The sequence below is a fragment of the Spinacia oleracea genome, chromosome 2 (assembly GCF_020520425.1).
Source record: "Spinacia oleracea cultivar Varoflay chromosome 2, BTI_SOV_V1, whole genome shotgun sequence".
Lineage (NCBI taxonomy): Eukaryota > Viridiplantae > Streptophyta > Magnoliopsida > Caryophyllales > Amaranthaceae > Spinacia > Spinacia oleracea.
The window spans coordinates 84177034-84197642 of record NC_079488.1 but is presented as its reverse complement, the minus strand read 5'-3'; the positions used below and the strand labels follow the sequence as shown (position 1 = coordinate 84197642).

Here is a 20609-nt window from a genome sequence, read left to right as displayed (position 1 = left end):
TGATAATATAAAAGGAAAGATTCTCAATTTAAAGACATGAAATAGGACATTCTAAACGGAATACGTAAAGACCAAAAAGGGACGAAGGATTAATTGATAGTGGTGTATTTTTTTAATATAGTTAGTGGAAAATGTGTCAAAGCTTTTTAGAAAGTAGGAATACAAGTGAGTCCTTTAAGTGAGAGAAATTATATAAAATTAGTAAATTCATGTCATTAATAGAAACATAGCAAGTAAATTGGGAGTAGGGAAAGCGAGGTAAGTTATTTGGGACGGAGGAAGTAGTTTTTTAGAAACTTTATGCAGGACTTCTGATTCTAGTGAAAATTTATAATTTAGAAAAATGTAGAATTTCAAGGTGAATATATATACATATATATATATATATATATATATATATATATATATATATGTGTGAATATTATTGGAGTGCTAAAGAAGAAGTGAAAGATGTTGAATAAATATATAATTATATAGTGAATTGATGTTGAACGAGGAAAATTGAGTGAAACCTACATTAGTGCTGTAAAATATAGCCAACAACAAAAGAAAAAAAAAAGCAAATTGATGGATGAAAAGGAGGTGATGACAGTTTCTAAACATCTATTGTTTGTCTTTTAAAATATAGATTTATTACTCCATTCGACTCAATTTGTTTTTCCTACTTTAACTTTTTTAAGGCTCACAAACACACTTCAACTAAGAAGAACAAAAGAGGTGGAAAGAGTAACAAGCAACAAACCCATTTAATGTACAGTCCTATGCTTTTATTATTTGATATGCATGTGTAATTGTCCACTTATCACAATTTTCATATCAACGAAACTGGTAACCACCTTTTAACATCGAGTAACAACTAACAACCTTTTAACATATCTATGTTAATAAGTTATGTAGCATAGAGCCGTAGAGGTGTTAAAATCTTTAAGGTGTCACTCTTACAAAGTATAAGATCATCTAATAAAGGCCACTCTCAATTGGGCTACTTGAAAGATCAGCTAATTCATGAGTCACGCTACAAGACTATTATTGTAATTGCAACAAAATATCCAACTCGGATAAGCAAGATGCAAATTGATGAAAATGAAAGTCCGCTGAATTTGGAAACAATGGGCACATAATTTAAGTTCAAGTGGGTGAAGGAATCATTTGTAGGGTCCCCAAACACCAAATAGACTTAACTTTTTTTATTACAATTATGATTCTATCTTCTTATCCGAGTTTTTCTTTTATTTTCTTGTAATATTGTACTCTTTTCTTTTTATTTTTTAAGTCTGATTTTTTACACGTTTATTAACGATTAATTAATAAACATTGAGATTCATTTTAAACAAGGCAAATTACTTTTATTTATAATGTTTTCACTTTTATTAAAATTCTGATATTGATAAAAAAAAAAAATTAATGTCTCAATGAAAAAGTGTAAAAGATTAAATGACAATGAATTTAATTGGTTAACATAATTATTAGACACAAATTTTGATAGAATATTAAAGCATTTATGTGATAATATAAAAGGAAATGTAAATAACATTTTGAAACATCCAAAAAGAAAAACGTAAAGAAGAAAAAGAAACAAAGTGAGTAACTAATTTTCAAGAATTATATTTGGATATATCAAGTATTCAACATTACACTACAACATAGATACAAGCATCAGGTATATGGTTTGTTGCTGTACACAGTGAGTAGCCTTAGTACTCTATTACTTTGATTTTATACCACTTTAAAAGCTTCAGTTAGGCAATTACATACCTAAACGGATCACACATAATTCTTTACAAATTGATTACTATATGTCGGTAATGTATCAATCATAATTCTTTACACGCCTTAATACAATTGTTGTTGTCTATATATCACATAAAAGTAAGTCGCTGGTATAAAGAAGCGCTATTGTTTACTGTAATGCTCCAACAAGATCTTTAAATTTCTATAGATAACTTAGAATTTAAGCACGAATTGTGACACAATAATGTACTCCCCTGACATCTTCCAAACACTAAACATCTCATATCATCACATTCACATATATTGAAAAACAAGATCCAATCTTTCTATAGAAATGAGAAATTTCACTTTCATTTCATTTGACGCGCATTTTGGAGAAGTTAATTAGATCAAATTACAAATCACAAGTAATAGAATTTCACTTGCACTTGATTTGACACACATGTCGGATAAATTAGATCAAATTACAACTAATCAAATTTGATTTGACACACATTTCGGAGAAATTAAATCAAATACATTATAGACTAATAACGAATCTTCAATTACTGATTGTTGCTAAGAACAGAACGAGTCCCTTATAAGATGAAAACGTCAAGGTCGGAAATAACTACATGTACACCTAGTGTACACCACCGTTAATTTGTTAACACATCATCAAACCCACTAAAAAAATGAGAATGAAAGACAATAAATATGTCATTTCTACCAATAGAAAAACATGGTGTATAAGATGTCTTGTACACTAGATATACATGTAGTAGGATCTCGTCAGGGTCTTCCAAACTGTTCCTTATGACCACGTCGTATGGTTCAATTCACAAGAGAATGGTCTCGTTGACTTCATATTATTCGTCTATTTTACTTCTAAAGCTTCATCAAAATATCACCAACTTGATCAATCTTCTACACTAATTAATAATCAACCATTAGTAATATAAGGACATTGACAACTTGACTTTATTTGAAGCGATCTTATGTTAATAAAAATTTGTCAAAATTCACCTTAAGAAAAACATAATCAAAACAACATTCAGAGTAAGTCTTTTAGTTAAAATTGGGCCATTGACTTTGAAAGTAATTAAAATCGCTTCCTCTCGTTAATTTAAACGGGTTAGATTTAGTTTAAAGGATTTTTAATCTAGTTAATCCAACACTACCACTAATCCGACTCAACCCAGGTGCCTTGGATAGATGATCAAGGTGTATAGTGTCCAAGTGGGATACTTTGCACTTTAGGTCATCTACTTGTATGTCGTATGTTCCACTTCCACCTCCATTTGCTAATTTAAGCATGAACTAATGATAACCTTCAAATTTTAAATCAATTGTCTTTTGGTAGAGAATTTTATTTTTATTTTTCCTTCCTTATCAAGACAACCATCATTGTTGATTTATTTCTGTGTCCCAATTTCGTCCCAAAGTCCATTGTACAAGGTCCAACATTTGCCAACTCCATAATACATTAATACTCTATTACTCCATAATATTCCCTGTCAGTTTCCCACCCAAAAAAGGTTAGAAATAAATAAAAATACCAAATATAATAACAACAATAAATAATAATAATAATAATAATAAAATTATATATACCTCACGGAACAGTGAAGACAGCTAACGGCAACGCAAACGGAGAAGTCTAACGGGACGGAACAACGTCGTCACTCACGTAGTCACATCACAATATCAATCCAAATCATTAAACGACGGCGTAATTGCACCAATTGCTGACCGACTTAAGCCAAAATTCTCAATCCAAAATCTAATGAAGATTAATGGTAATTGAAGCTGTGAATCGGATTGGAATTTGTCAAAAAATTAAAGAAGTCCCTGTTTATGTACTGTCCCAAAATTCTTAAAGATTTTTTGTTTCTTAATTCGATCATATTGTAATTATACTGTCATACGGAGTATCACTTATACTATAGTATATACACAAATTTCTCTTCGTCCGCCGGAATCGTTGAAGTTCTTCCAATCGTCGGAAACCTAGAACTTTCTGAGAAAATTCCCCCAAAATTTATCAAAAATTAAAAAATCCTAACCCTAACTTTAACTCGCTGCAAATTTCAATTTGTTGACACCATTGATAACCTGCTTCTCCTTGGCTGAAAATCACCTCTTCTTTTCTGTTGATGAGACGAAGGACGAATCAACGCAGCCAAAGCACGTTTCACCAAATCACCTTCAACAGTTCCAATTCTCACGAGCGAGTTCGTCATCGCGGACCGTCGAGCGTAGAGTCTGTTCGATTGGTACGGCTGAACCGAATTCCGGCTCGGTGAATTTTTGTGGAGACTACACCGAAACGAACCAGGATGATTTGTAGGCGAACACATACAACTCTTCTTCTGGCTTGTCGTCGCCTGTTGACGTCGCACGGATTGAGTTGAAATCGAACGGTTCGGTGAAATTGAACCGGAGTTGAACCGGACCGCTGCGGACGGAGACGAACCGGTGGAGTACATGTTGACGCGTGTGGGGGAAGCTGAGCGTTGAAGATAGCTTCGAGAAGTGAAGCTGCTGGAGGTTGAAGACGCAAACGCTGAAGCAGACGACGACGTATTGGAACCTCCATAGAATCTTTCTGAAGGTGAGTGAGACCTTAGGACTGGTCCGCTTGATTTTCTTGCAGCAGAAGAAGCCGCCATTGTTTTTCTTGTTTTAGAGAGAGAAAGTATGCGGAAAGAAGAAGAGAGAGATTCTTGTAAGCTGCGGTTCGCTAGCTAATTTGGCAAACTTTGCTTTACTCGAGACATGTATTTATAGGAGGGTGGTGAGGGGTTTTCTTTTTCTTTTTCTTTTTCTTTTTTTAAATGATTACTTTTTTTGTTGATTTATTTTTTATATTAATTACAAGGAAATTGGGTTAAGTTTCGTTAGACCTAACTAGAGTTAGCTAAGCGGTGGGTTAAGGAGGAGATAGCCATTAGATAGGATATTGAAAATGGGAAAGTCTGTGGGCAACAGATGAAACGACAATAAATCAATGCGTTTAGTAGCGAACAGGATACCCACGGATTTTGTCATTGCAATTTTTTTTTTGACAAATTGTTTTCTACTGCTTATAAAAATAAATTATTTTTTACCACCTAACAAATTAAAATTTATATTTTACCACCTACAAAATAATTAGATCTTATTTTTTATCACTTGCAAATGAAAAAATATAGATTAAATCTCTATGTATGCATGTGTGGTATCTAATTCAATTTTCCTCTAATTTTTTACACTCCCTATGTGATTTTCTTTAACTTTTAACTCTTCTCTCTTTATATCCATTGAATTGGGTCAATTTTGTGAATTGATGGTGGTGAAAAATTATGTGAATTCATGAAAGTTAAGAAAGAGAGTTAAATACATGATATGGTCGAAAAAAGAAAATGTCAGAAATATTACCGTTATTGTGGCTCCCCACATAACATTTTCAGCTCATTTTTTAGGTGGTAAAAAACAAATTTTAAATTTCTTTTAGGTGGTAACATACAAGTTTTAGTTTTTTAGGTGGTAAAAAACAATTTCGATTCTTTTAAATGGTAAAAAATCATTCATCCTTTTTTTCCGCACCATGTAAATGTGACAATTTTAATGCTGAGTATTAGTCACATTATCATAAAAATGTGATAGTTTATCTCTAAATAATATTTTTCAATGGTTAATAATAACTAAGAACTCATATGTAGTTGCATATGATATTAATATAATGTGTTTTTTTATATTTATTGTACACCTTTTAATTGTCAGGCTGGGAGTATAATCTTATGAACTAAGCTATTGTAAGGTGATGCATGAAATTACTCTTCTTGTGGGATGAATCACATCTTGTAAAGGTAGTCGTAAACTTTGTTAATCAAGTGTCAATTACGAATAGTAATTAATAAACTTTGTTAATCAAGTGTGAACTACTTTAGGAATGTCAGTGGGGCGAGTTTTATGGGAGACTCGTCCCGTATTATCCGCCCTAAGTAGGCGGTGATGGAGGGAGGTTTAATAGATGATGGGGCGGGAATGGGTATAAAAATTATACCCACCATAGGTGATGGAGCGGGTGTGGAATTTGTGTTGGACTCGCCCCATCTCCGTCCGCCCCGCCCCATCCCCACCCGCCCCGTTTGATACTCGTCAACCCTACCTGACTATCATTCCTACGTGAATCGAAAATTTTTAAAAAAGAAAAAAGTTAAACAACTTCTTTATGCGTTTGGATTTGTTTGTATTATGTGATAATATGAATTAATATGAAACTTAAGTTTGTTTGTTTGAATTTTTTTTGTTATGGGAGTTACTTTTTCCCATAATGTTTGTTCAATAAGAAATACTAGGTGGGTGTTGTGGGGGATATATATATGGGGCGGGGATGAGATGGGGATGGATACCCAGGCGGATGGATTTTAATTTGTACCTGTTGGGGCGGGGATGGGGAAGAATTTTGTACCCGTCATGGGTGATGGGGCGGGGATGGAGATGTAAATTTCAGGTGGGGAATGGGGATGGGGGGCCTACATCCGCATGCATCCCGCTCCATTGACATCCCTAAACTACTTCATCAATAATTTTTTGTTCATATGCAAAATATATATATACTCGTATAAGATTAGATTAATTTCATTATATATTATCAGGTCTGTCACCATTTTTAAAACTACATGCTAAGACGCATAATATCAAAAGAAAAATATTTCATATGTATAGGAGGAGTACGTAGCATACTTTCGTTTGTTCTTTTTTATATGACACAATTATTTAGGCACATTTGTCAATGTACGATTTCAAACATTAATATCTTCAATTATGGATAAAAATTATAAAAAGTTTCTTTAAAAAATATTTATTGAGACGAATCTAATAAGATCTCACACGACTATATATTTTTCTTAAGTGTAAATCATAAAAGGAAGTCAAATGAGATTGTGTGAATAGTGTCTAAAATTTAATTGTGTCATGTAAATAAGAACGGTGAAAGTATAATAATAGATGGAGCAACCAAAAATAAAGCATACGATTATTTAACACCATGAATATCATATAATTGTATGCTTGATTGCCTACTCTCCCCTACTACCTCAATTTCATTAAGTTATTTACCCTTTGAAAAATGTGTCCAACAATCGAAACCTTGATCATAAATTCTCACTATTATATCTATAAAAAATTATCATGAGATATCTTGATAGATCCGTCTCAAAATATATTTTATAAGTATTAAATTTTTAAAATTTTTTGACATACAAAGTTGGATATACTAAAAGTCAAACATTATTGAAGTCTGTACAATAGTAATTGTAAAGGTCTTTTTAAAACGGAGGTACTCCCTCCGTTCTCGAACATTAGTTCTTTTGGAATTTTAACACTATTCACTATTAAAGAGAATTTTCTAATTTACTTCCAATAGGTATTTCAAAATATATATTCATGTGTGATCTTGTTTTGTTTGTCTCAGTGTGTAGTTTAACAATATCAAAATTTTATATTTTTTTTAACATAAGTATTAGGAAATATTTATGTTTAAATATTGAGTTGAAACAGACGAAAAAATAAAAAAGAACTAATATTTAAGAACGGAAAGAGTATTATAATTTCGGAGATCATAAACCTAACTTAATATATATATATATATATATATATATATATATATATATATATATATATATATATATATTATTGATGTATGGCTCATACTTCCAAGAACAAATAAACATTACTAACCACTCAACAAATCATTTAATGCCATCTTGAATAAACTCTAACAGTATAGTGCCACATGTCCCCAACCTGTTACATACTCATGCCACAACACATACGTATTCACGTTCATCACTATTCTAAATAAAAATATATGTCTCATATTCCTTAGGCATAAAAAAGAAGCATACATATAATTGACATAACTTTACTCTTGTTAACATCTTTTAAGATTTGAGTTACTTTTCCTAGGGTGTATAGATAATTAGATATTGTTAGAATGTTTATTTTACATAAACATAAACTTATTTCCCTAGGGAATTGTTAGAATGTACTCATTTCGTAATTTTTTTACTTTACCTAGTTTATTTTATCATATATATTTTCTTACTAGATTTTAGCCCGTGCGATGCACGGATTCTATTAAATTGTTATGTTTAAATAGAAATTCTATGTATATACCAATTTTATATATTATATTAGATTAGCTTTATTTTCCATTGAATTTATTTTAGATTTATTTTTTAATTATGAGAGTGTTTGTTTTTGGATGAAATTGTATATCCATAATATTAATAATTAATTAATAAAAAGTCTACGTGACACTTAATTATTTATGTATGTGGCACTCGACTTTTTTAATTCAACATTAATTTTGAAATCTTATTTTTCATTGGCCGAAACCATTAGATTTATTTTAGATTTATTTTTTAATTTTTAGAGTGTTTGAGTTTGGATGGAGTTGTATATATTAGATATTAATTAATTAAAGTATCTACGTGGCACCTAATTAATTATCTACGTGGCAATCGATTTTTTTAATTCAAAAATAAATTAGAAATCTTATTTTTCATTGGCCGAAACCATTAGTAATCCTAGGTGGCGCTCTAATATTTCAGCAAATATGCCTCCTTTATATATGTATATTAAATAAATTTTATCAAAATAAATTAAATACCATTTGAAATATAATGTAGGATTGATAATAACTAAGTATCTAAAAGTTTGGTCTTTTATTATTATTGTCAGTCAAATAATATGGATTATTTAAATTTATAATTATTAGATGTGTAATGTTTTTGCGCATTTTCAAGTCACCAAAACATCACTACGGAGTACAATATTTAGAAATTAAGAAAGAATAGATCGATATTAATAACACATCTTCAAAAAATGTTAAAAAGAACGTACAATCTTCAAATTAATTACTCCGTATGTTATTTATAGAATCGAGCTAATTAATTAAATACTCGATCGGTAAATAACTTTTAGCTATTAACGTTTTTATTAGTGTCAATCAAATAATATCGAATATTTCAATTTCTAGATAATTAATGTCTTTGAATATTTTCTTGTCACGAAACAACCCAACCAGGCAATAACATTACTTGGGAATTAAATTAAGGAATTTTTATCGCTTGTTTTATTATTAGTGTCAATGAAATAATATTGCGTATGTGATATGTCTAATGTTATTTTTCTTGTCACTAACAACCGGTACATTATTTAGAAATTAAATAAATTAAAACCAGATCTGTATATCAATGACACCAACAATAAATACATAATGATGTGAATATTTAAGTCCATAATCTTGATCTTGTATAGATTTGAATAGTTTATAAAAAAGAATCATAATTAAAAAAGTAAGTTAGTTTGTTCCCTATGATTCGAACATTGAGATGCAAACCTTACAAAGAAAAGCACTTGAAGGGGGCCGTTAGTTTCAAAGTCGGCCACAGTTATATTAAGATACCATGGAAATTTGTACCGACTACATTATCAACCACTAAATTTAGTAGAAGTTTTTGGCTGGTTATTTCTGATTATTTCTGGCTGCTTTTTTATTTTAATGTTATATTTCTGCTTGTCGAAAGACTATAATCAGCTGCCACGTAGTGCTAATGTGGCTTCTAGTCACTTAGTCGTGTCAAACGATGGGATGGTCTCCACCTCTCCCGTTCCTAAATACTTTGTACGAACAACATAAACAACTTTTATGTTAATTAAATAAGACTCTATTTTATTCACTTTGACAAGTTTAGAAAAATTCAGGAGAATGAATAACACCTTAATTGCTTATGAAATTGAGCACTTTCTCGGTTCCTTTTTATTTTTTATGTATTTCGTTTAATGTGTTCAATTTTAATATTTACGTTTGAAATATTATATGAAGTGTCTCTTTTAACATTATAACATAAATAACCTTAATATTCTGTCACAAAGTCGTATTTTAATCAGTTAAATTCATTGAGACATTTAATCTATCACACTTTTTCATCGTGACTTTAATTCTCTCACACTTTTCCAATATCAGATTTGTTGAAACTTGCAGAATGTATCCAAGTACAGAAATCTAACAATGAGATCAGTTTGGATCTCTGCAGCATAAACAGAACTGCAGAGAGAGAAATTATATTGAAGTAGAGAGTTCTTACAATCAGCTTAATATTTTGTGATAATCAAATAAGAAAGAGGGGAAGCAACCCTTTATATACAAGCATACTGTAATGCTGTCATAGTCAATAGGAAGCCAGCAATAATCTAACAACCAATAGGAAAGCAGGAGTAGGATCACATTGTAAGGAAGCCAACGTGGCTTTATCATAACTGAATTCAGTTAGGATGAATTCAGTTAATGAGGGAATAATCCTGTGTGGGCAAGTCCAGCAGCTTTGCTATGCTGTGACTGAATGTTTGATGTGTGTGATGAGGCAGCTGACTTAGTATCACCAACACCCCCCTCAAGCTAGGGGTGACTGAAAGTACACCTAGCTTGGATAGAAGCTCTTTGTACTGAGGAGATGGAAGAGCCTTGGTGAACACATCTGCTAACTGTGAGTGTGTAGGAAGGTAGGTTAGCTGCAGAAGCCCTTCAATGACCTTATCTCTGGTAAAATGGCATTCGATTTCTATATGTTTTGTACGCTCATGGAACACAGGATTCTTGGCTATGTAGATAGCTGATTGGTTATCACAGTGAAGGGTCACTGGTTTTAAATTAGTCACACCAATTTCTTCCAAAAGTCTGACAAGCCAGGTGACTTCTGAAGCTGCTGCTGCCATTGCTCTATATTCAGCTTCAGAAGAGCTTCTTGAGACAGTACTTTGTTTCTTTGATTTCGAAGAAACAGGTGAATTGCCAAAGAGTAAAACATACCCAGTAATTGATTTTCTGGTGTTGGGACATGCTGCCCAATCACTGTCTGAAAAAGCTTGTAAAGTCAAAGTGTCAGAAGCTTTAAGAAGGATTCCTTGACCTGCAGTGCTTGCTACATATCTCAAAACATGCTGCAAAGCCAGAACATGTGGCATTCGAGGCTGATGCATAAATTGACTTAGCAGCTGTACAGAGAAACACAACTAAGGTCTTGTGTTTGTTAGAAAGTTCAGCTTCCCAACCAATGTTCTGTAGACATCTGGTTGATCATAAATGACACCTTCATCTGCATATAATTTAGTGTTGATAGGCAAAGGAGTAGTTGCAGATTTGTGAAGATCAAAAGTGCAGTCTGTTAAGATGGTTTTAGTAAACTTTTTCTGTGTAAGAACAACCCCATCAGAAACATATCCAACCTCTATGCCAAGGAAATAACTCATAACTCCCAGGTCTTTGATGCTGAAAACCTCATCCAGATGTGTCTTCAAAGCAGTAATGGTAGGTAAATGATTACCAGTAAGCAGAATATCATCCACATACATAGCTGCCAAAGTAATATGACTTTTATCCCTTTTGATGAACAAAGAATAATCATTCTTTGACTGTAGAAAACCCTGTGTCTTTAATTCTGCATGAAGCTTAGCAAACCATTGCCTAGATGCTTGTTTCAAGCCATACAATGATTTGGTAAGTTTGCAAACCTTGTTTTCTGGGTTAGGGATTCCCTCTGGCATTTTCATATACACTTCCTCATGTAGGTCACCATGAAGGAAGGCATTGTTAACATCTAACTGAAAAACAGTCCATTGCATGCTTGCTGCCAGAGCAATTATACACCTCACTGTTGCCATTTTCACCACTGGTGAGAAGGTTTCCTCAAAATCTATACCATATTGTTGTGTGTAACCTTGAGCCACCAATCTTGCTTTGCATCTCTCCAAAGAACCATCTGCTTTGAGCTTAATTTTGAAAACCCATTTACACCCTATGGCTTTCTTTCCAACTGGTAATGCAACAACCTCCCAAGTGTGATTGTCAAGTAAGGCTTCAATCTCTTTTTCCATAGCCTTGACCCATTCTGGTTTTAAAATTGCTTCCTTATAAGTTCTTGGTTCTGTGTAGATGTCAATGCATGCCACCATTGCATGATGACTGCTAGGTAAACTTCTGTAGGACACCAGATTACACCAGTGTGTAGCAAAATGACAATGGTAATCATTGAGATAAGAGGGAGGATTATGTGGTCTGGTGGACTTTCTGAGAGTAGATGCAGGTTTAGTATTGACTGACAGATCAAGAATTGAATTATGTGGTTCAATAGATATGGAATTTGAAGAAGAATCAGATGAAGAATGTGGAGTAGTAAGGGGTGTAGAAAGAGAGATAGAAAGTGGGGTAGAAAGAGGAGAAGATTGAGTAGAAAAAGAGTTGTCAGAATGATCATTATGTGGGATAGGGAAAATGAAAGGGAGATTCGGATCTGGAATAACAGGAGTGTGTTTAGGAAGGAAAATGTATGGGGGAAACTCAGTCACAGTTGTATGATCAGCTGTGGGCAAGTGATAAGGAAAATGTGATTCATGAAAAGTAACATCTCTGGATACTGTGATTTTATTAGTATTGCAGTCTAAAACTTTGTACCCTTTCTGTGTTGGAGAATATCCAATGAATACACAGGATTTGTGAAGGAAATAATGCCCTTGGTCCAAGTATGCATTCTATGTTAAGTCTAATAAATGCGGTTCAGTATTAATTAACAAGTTAATAATTCAGTGAGATCAAGTGAGCTGAATGCCTAGCTAGAGGCCGCTTCAGTTCAAGTGGAATTAATGATATTAATCCACAGCTTACTCTTGACTGAACCCGTAGGGTCACACAAATAGTACGTAAACGGATCAAGTATTTAATAGCATTAAATACTCCATCTATGAATATTCGGAACCGACGGATCTTGGTTTCAGTGGGAGCTGAGATCGTCACAGGCAAGGAATGAATACTCCGGAAACGATGATATTGCCGGAAACGGAAATATGGATCGTATCGGAAATATAAATATTATCCAAGTCGTAGATGTTGCTGGAAACGGAAACATGGTACGTGTCGGAAAATATTATCGGAAATGGAAATATTGCCAGAATCGGAAAATAATTCCGGAAACGGAAATATTAAATATTTGTTCGAAACGGAAATTAATTCCGGAATCGGAAATATTAAATATTGTTCGTATCGGAAATGAATTCCGGAATCGGAAAATTTAATCGGAAGCGCATCGTACGAATAAGCATCGGACGAGGCCTGCCGGACGAGGCCCAGCACGAAGCCAGGCCATCGCCCAGCAAGCCAAGAGCGCCGCACAAACAGGAACGCCAGGCCCAGCGCAAGGCCAGGCCCAGCAGGCTGCGCGCACAGCGCGCACAGCACGCGCAGCGCGCAGCGCGCGCGGGCGCTGAGTGGGCTGCTGCTCGCGCGCACGCATGGGGCCCATCGTGGCTGCCGTGCGTGTGTGTGCAAGTGTTTGTGTTCGTGCACGTTTCCTAAAACATGCAGAGTTCGGTTAATGATTAAATTCCTAATTCTATTTGATAAATTAATTAAATTAGAGTTCTTGTAGGATTCTAGGTTTAATTAATTTGTATCTGAATAGGATTTCGATTCCCTTTCCATACCGCTATAAATATGAGGCTAGGGCTCACAATTTATAACACAAGTTTCAAAGTATTCAAAGTGATTTTTTGAGAGAAAAATTCAGTCACACATTTGCCTATAAAGTGCCGAAAATAATAGTACCTTAAGGGCGATTCTAGTTGGTCAATCTTAAGGCGGATCCGGACGTGCTGTGGACTATCTACGGAGGGACGACACTTGGAGTCCTAAAGACTTGTTCTTGTTCGGTTCGGGCGCAGCTAGGGAAGGCACGCAACAAAGAGTATGCATCTAATCTATGCTAAATGATTATGTGTAAATAATATGTTTTCCTGGGTTTATGGTTTTTCCGCATGGTTTATGAATTGTCATATGTATCATAACCTAACAGTGGTATCAAGAGCCCCTTATTATTTTCATAATCTAAATTGCATGAACATGGTTAAATATTACAAATTTGCAAGAATTAAAAGGGGTGATTAATTTTCGTAATTGTTAATTAATTGCAAATTGCGTTTATTTAATTATACGTACGCAGTTTTTCGGCAGTTTCTTCGTTACTCATCCGAATTGAGTAATTTTTGTGTCAATTCCGCATGTAAAAGGCATTCTAAAATTTTGACAAAAATAATATTTTTCTGCCGAACCCAGAATTCTCAAATTCGAAGCCTAACTATGACTTCTCGAAGGTTTTAGTTTTTCGAATGCAAAATTTCGTAAATTTAAGATGTTAAATTAAATATTTGCGATTCTTGTTGATAAATCTTGAATTTTTGATTGACCTACTGCATATGTTTAACAAGTTTGAATGCCTAATCTTGTTAATTATGCAATCTAATTTGTAATTATGATTAATTTGTTGAAAATTAGAATAATTTAGAATTAATTTGATTTTCATAATTAATTGTAATTTAATTAGAAACCTATGATTAAAAACCACCATAAAAATTGTAAATTTACGATAAATTTTAAATTTTTATGACCTAGACTTGAATCCATAACAATCGGAAATCAATTGGATAATAAATTTTCGATTTTTCGCCCTAAAATTATGAAATTAATATTATTTATTAATTTGTCATTAATTTTAAATATAAATTTTAAATTTTTATGCGATTCGTTCATATAACTTGCACGCACGAAGCAATGGACGCTTCGTGTTACCCTTAAGGGGTGTTGTATAATGCGGGCATGCGACGACGAGCAAGGGAGCTCGTCGCCCGTGCGGCACGAATGCAATGAGCAAGGGCGTAGTGCACGAGCACAAGGCAGCAGCCCTGCCTTGTGTCGTGTGCCACGACCAATGGACGAATGGGCATGGGCGTAGGGCGAGCCAAGGCAGTCGCGTGTGGGCAGCAAGCGAGCTGCGCCACAACGCGCGCTGCCTCGCACAAGAGCGCGCAGCCTCGCGCGCAGCGAGCGCAAGCTCGCGTGCCACGAGCGCTGCGCCTAGCATTGCTCGCCCGCCCAGCGAGCGATGTCGCGCGCCCAGCGAGGGATGGCTCGCGCGCCCAGCGAGCGATGTCGCGCGCCCAGCGAGCGATGTCGCGCGCGCACTGCGAGCGATAGCCCGCGTGCGATGAGCGCTGGCGCGCGCAGCGAGCACCAATGCGTGCGGAGGCTTGCGATAGGGATGCAGCAGCTATGCGACGAGCGCATGGGCTGCGCGCGCATGGCCAGCAATGGCTGTGTGCGTGCGGCCCATGGGCGTGCAACGCGTAGGGTGTTTGCGTTACGATTAGATCGTTTTGAATGTTTAATTTGAAAATTTCAGTTCACGTAATTTTAATTAATTTTAAAATTAATAATTTAAATTATTTTCTTGGATTTTAATTTTGAATATTATAATTATAATAAATGTTATTTATTCTAATTATTTTACTAAAATTAAAATCATGAATTAATTTAAATGCGACTGAAATTAAATTAAACTTTTTGGATTCAATTATAAATTTATATGAGCTTTAAATTTTAATTAAATTTGTATGTTTCCGGTTAGACTAGAAATACATTTTTATGTTTAAAATTGGTAAAGCATATGAATTTATTGGTTTAAGTGGGAGCGCTTTTTAGTCATAAACTCTTGATTAGGTCTACAAATCCTTAAGGTTAAAACAACTTGATTATAATTAATAAGGACTGAATAATTGGTAGATTATTGGTGCCCTTGATTAATTGCTGCAAATGTTTACGTGATGCATAATGTGTTTTACTAACCAGCTATGTGGGCCATTCATGATAATGAATGGGTGAATGGTATATATTGTATATGTACTGTTATGCAGGTTATGAAGTGACTAGTATGGCCCAAATAGGATAGAAAATATGGTCTGCGTACCATTAATTTGAATGTAATTGGTCTAAAGTACCAAAGTTATTTTTCAATTCAAATATGGTCTGCGAACCATCAAATAGTTGTAATTAGTTATAGCTTATCCTATTTGAAGAAAATGGTGCCTCCCACGGAGATTTTCAAGACGGACTTTGAAGTCAAAGCTTCAAGATGAAGTCGGGCCATACTAGATCACATTTATCTTATGCATGCTTTAAGTTATTTATTGTTTTAAATATGTCTTAAAATGCATGAGATCAAAAGCTTGATTATGTTGCATGATTAAGGATTTTAGTTCACTTAAAATCTAACCAACATAGTAAGAGCCTTAAGTTCCAAACTTAAAAATTGAGTTAAAAGGTGCCATGCCAAAATATACACTTGCTTGGATATCCTTTACATCAATCTAGTAATAGTTTTCGCTCAGCGAGGTGTTACTTATTGGTCCTAAAGGGGCAAGGTACACAAATAATTGTGAGTACATGTTAGTTTTGGTGAAACTCAACGATATAAGTAAGGAGTCCTTTTATGTCGTGGCAAATTCGATAGGTTTACCTAATAAGTTCTTAGACGTACCTATCAACCAAGAATAGTTTCTAGACTATTAGCAAAAGGCTTTTGCTTACCTAAGATGTTCTAGGATTAAGTCGACAAACTGTGCTTAGTTCTTCAATGATTTTAGGATCTTGGAATCATTTTATTCACACCTGCCGGAACACATAAATTGAATAAAATGCTTAATAAACATTGAATTATGCATGTATGCTAGAATTTAAGTTTATTAAGAGAAACTGTGAATGGTTATTTATTTGTTTATTCTTTTCAATTGTAGTTTTTAATATGGCAAACAACAATCAAAACATCATCATGGGTTCTGAGCTTATGGTCAAGCTGAACCTGACAAATTTTCTTGAATGGGAAGCTAAGCTAGTTGAAATAGTCAAACTCAATGGACTTGAGTATGTACTGTCACATCCCATGCCAAGCTACTATGCCAGAGACATGACCCCTGAGAGATTTTACGCCTGGGATGCGGATCTCAAAAAGGTTATGAGTCTCATGCTGAACAATATCCCTGATAATTGGGCTAGAAGGTTTGTAGCCTATGAACCTTTTACGCTCATCAAAAATCTGAGGGATATCTGTCGTGGAAGTACGGAGGACAGGGACCTGAACGTCCATGAGTTGATTGAATCAATGTCTGGTCTAAAGGTTAGTTCTCCCAACAGGTGTTATAGGATGGAGGTCCAAGAAACACATGTTCAGCTCCTTCGCACTAAACAAAGGGTAGGCGTCCCACTGAGGTTCCATGTGGATCTTATGTGTTCATATTTTGATCGCCTAAGTCTACTAGGAACACCAATAAGCGAAAGGATGGCAGTCTCTGTCTTGCTCAATTCACTACACAGTGGGTTTGGTCGCTTCAAGCAACTATACCTAAGTGAACCAAGAGAAGAAACAGTTGCAGAATTTATTCACCTTGTCAGAAAGGCTGAAATAGTACTGGACTGTGAAGCCAAAGATTTACTCAAGGCTAGAAAGAGACCATTCAAGAAAGGTGGAAAGTCCAAGGACAAGTCCACATCAAGCTGTCTTTATTGTGATGGAATAGGCCATTACAAAAGAGAATGTCCAAAGCTAAAGGAAGATCAGAAGAACGGAACAGTCGTTCCATCTTCAGGTATTTTCGTTATAGACTGTATACTTGCTAATTCAACTTCTTGGGTATTAGATACAGGTTGTGGCTCACACTTATGTTCCAATCCACAGGGACTAAGAAGAAGTAGAAAGTTAAGCAAGGGTGAAGTCGACCTACGAGTGGGAAATGGAGCACGGATTGCTGCATTAGCTGTAGGAACTTACTATTTGTCGTTGCCCTCCGGGCTAGTTTTGGAACTGGAAGAATGTTTCCATGTTCCAAGTCTTACTAAAAACATCATTTCTGTTTCTTATTTAGATGCTAAGGGATTTTCCTTTATAATAAAAGACAATAGTTGTTCGTTTTATTTTAAAGAGATGTTTTATGGATCTGCTAGATTAGTCAATGGACTTTATTTATTAGATCACGACAAACAAGTATATAACATAAATACCAAAAAGGCCAAAAAGGATGATTCAGATCTCACCTATCTGTGGCATTGTCGATTAGGCCATATAAACTTGAAACGCTTAGAAAGACTTCAAAGGGAAGGAATTCTAGAACCATTTGACTTAGAGGATTATGGTAAATGCGAATCATGTTTACTTGGCAAAATGACGAAGCAACCTTTCTCTAAAGTTGGAGAAAGAGCAAATGAACTATTGGGTTTAATCCATACAGATGTATGTGGACCAATGAGTACAAATGCTAGAGGTGGTTTCAGCTACTTTATCACTTTCACTGATGACTTCAGTAGGTATGGTTATGTCTACCTAATGAAGCATAAGTCTGAATCCTTTGACAAATTCAAGGAATTTCAGAGTGAAGTAGAGAATCAATTAGGCAAGAAGATTAAGGCACTGCGGTCTGATAGAGGCGGTGAATATCTGAGCTATGAATTTGATGACCATCTGAAAGAATGTGGAATTCTATCAGAGTTGACTCCTCCTGGAACACCACAATGGAACGGTGTGTCAGAACGGAGGAACAGAACCTTGCTAGACATGGTCAGGTCAATGATGGGTCAGGCCGAACTTCCATTAGAATTTTGGGGACATGCACTAAATACAGCTGCACTCACTATAAATAGAGCTCTGTCTAAAGCTGTCGAAAAGACTCCATACGAATTATGGTTTGGAAAGCCTCCAAATGTGTCTTTTCTTAAGATTTGGGGATGTGAAGTATACGTCAAACGATTAATTTCAGACAAACTTCATCCAAAATCTGACAAATGTATCCTTGTGGGCTATCCAAAGGAAACAAAGGGGTATTACTTCTACAATACATCTGAGAACAAAGTGTTTGTTGCTCGAGATGGTGTCTTTTTGGAGAAGGATCACATTTCCAAAATGACAAGTGGGAGAAAAGTAGACCTCGAAGAAATTCGAGTCGAACAACAAACTCTAGAGAATGCTCAGGATGACATTCAGGATGAAACTCAGAGATCTTTAGAAGAATCTGGTGAGAATCATGGTCAATCTAGAAATGTTACCCCGCGTAGATCGCAAAGATATAGATCTCAACCGGAAAGGTACTTAGGTATTTTGACGAACGAGAGCTATGACGTTCTATTACTTGAAAGTGATGAACCTGCGACTTACAAGCAAGCTATGACGAGCCCTAGCTCCAAGCAATGGCAAGAAGCCATGCAATCTGAATTAGACTCCATGTCTGAAAACCAAGTATGGGATTTGGTCGATTTGCCAGATGGCTACCAAGCCATTGGAAGCAAATGGGTTTTCAAACTGAAAAAGGACAAGGATGGGAAACTTGAAGTTTTCAAAGCTAGATTGGTTGCAAAAGGTTACAGGCAAGTCCACGGTGTGGATTACGATGAAACCTTTTCACCAGTTGCAATGCTAAAGTCTATTCGAATAATGTTAGCAATCGCTGCATATTACGACTACGAAATATGGCAGATGGATGTCAAAACTGCTTTCTTAAACGGCGTTTTAACAGAAACTGTGTTTATGACACAGCCTGAAGGTTTTGAGGATCCAAAGAATGCTAAAAAGGTATGCAAGCTAAAGAAGTCAATCTACGGATTGAAGCAGGCATCCAGGAGCTGGAATATACGTTTTGATGAAGCAGTCAGTGACTTTGGTTTCATCAAGAACGCGGACGAATCTTGTGTATACAAGAAGGTCAGTGGGAGCAAAATTGCTTTCCTAGTATTATATGTCGACGACATATTGCTTATCGGAAATGACATTCCTATGTTGAACTCTGTCAAGATTTGGCTTGGGAAATGTTTTTCGATGAAGGATCTAGGAGAAGCACAGTACATATTGGGCATCAAGATTTACAGAGATAGATCTAAAAAGATGATTGGACTTAGTCAAAGAACTTATATCAATAAGGTGCTTGATAGGTTCAAGATGGCGGACTCCAAGCGAGGCTACCTACCCATGTCTCATGGAATGACTCTAAGCAAGACTCAGTGCCCAAAAACACTTGATGAGCGTAGACGAATGAATGGGATTCCATATGCATCATTGATTGGTTCAATAATGTATGCTATGATATGTACACGCCCGGATGTTGCGTACGCACTCAGTGCTACGAGCAGATACCAGTCAGACCCAGGAGAGGCGCATTGGACTGCTGCCAAGAACATTCTGAAGTACCTGAAAAGGCACAAAGATGACTTCCTGGTCTATGGTGGAGATGATGAATTAATTGTTAAAGGCTATACGGACGCAAGTTTCCAAACCGACAAAGATGATTTCAGATCACAGTCTGGGTTTGTCTTCTGCCTCAACGGAGGAGCAGTAAGCTGGAAAAGTGCTAAGCAAAGCACCATTGCGGATTCTACAACTGAAGCGGAGTACATTGCTGCACATGAAGCAGCAAAGGAAGCTATATGGCTAAGGAAGTTCATAGGAGAACTTGGTGTAGTCCCCTCCATTAAAGGACCAATAGCCCTGTATTGTGATAATAACGGAGCTATTGCACAGGCAAAAGAGCCTAGACACCACCAGAGAGTCAAGCATGTACTTCGTAGATTTCACCTTCTACGAGAGTTCGTTGAAAGAAAAGAAGTCGAGATAAGCAAAATTGGAACTGATGACAACATATCAGATCCATTAACTAAACCTCTGCCGCAGGCGAAGCACAACTCGCACACTGCAGCTATGGGAATCAAGCATATTGGAGAATGGCTTTGATGTCTCTGTTTAATGTTTTAAAGTTTTAGAGTTTAAATCTTTGTAAAACATTATTGGTTAATCATTCACAATAAATGAAAAGAATTCATTTATCCATTTAAATTGTGGTTTATTAAATGATGAGTCCCTTCAATTTGACGATATATTCAAGATAGACTGTCAGGACCAGTCCTGTGACTAAGAAATGTCTATCAAGTGAACTTGAATGTCAAAGGTTGAAAATGGTCCCTAATCGGAGTTTTCTATAAAATTGGA

At 35.3% G+C, this 20609-nt stretch overlaps 1 protein-coding gene across 1 annotated transcript; it reads right to left on the bottom strand.

The window, feature by feature from the left end:
* Positions 1-3564: 3564 nt before the first annotated feature.
* Positions 3565-4478, bottom strand: LOC110792324 (uncharacterized). Its single transcript, XM_021997135.2, has one exon. It carries the CDS (start codon positions 4380-4382, stop codon positions 3801-3803), a length of 582 nt encoding a protein of 193 aa, XP_021852827.1. The 5' UTR covers positions 4383-4478; the 3' UTR covers positions 3565-3800.
* Between the last annotated feature and the right edge of the window lie 16131 nt (positions 4479-20609).

Coding starts and splice junctions, on each gene's coding strand:
- LOC110792324 (XM_021997135.2), bottom strand. CDS start 4,382: ATGGCGGCTTCTTCTGCTGCAAGAAAATCAAGCGGACCAGTCCTAAGG.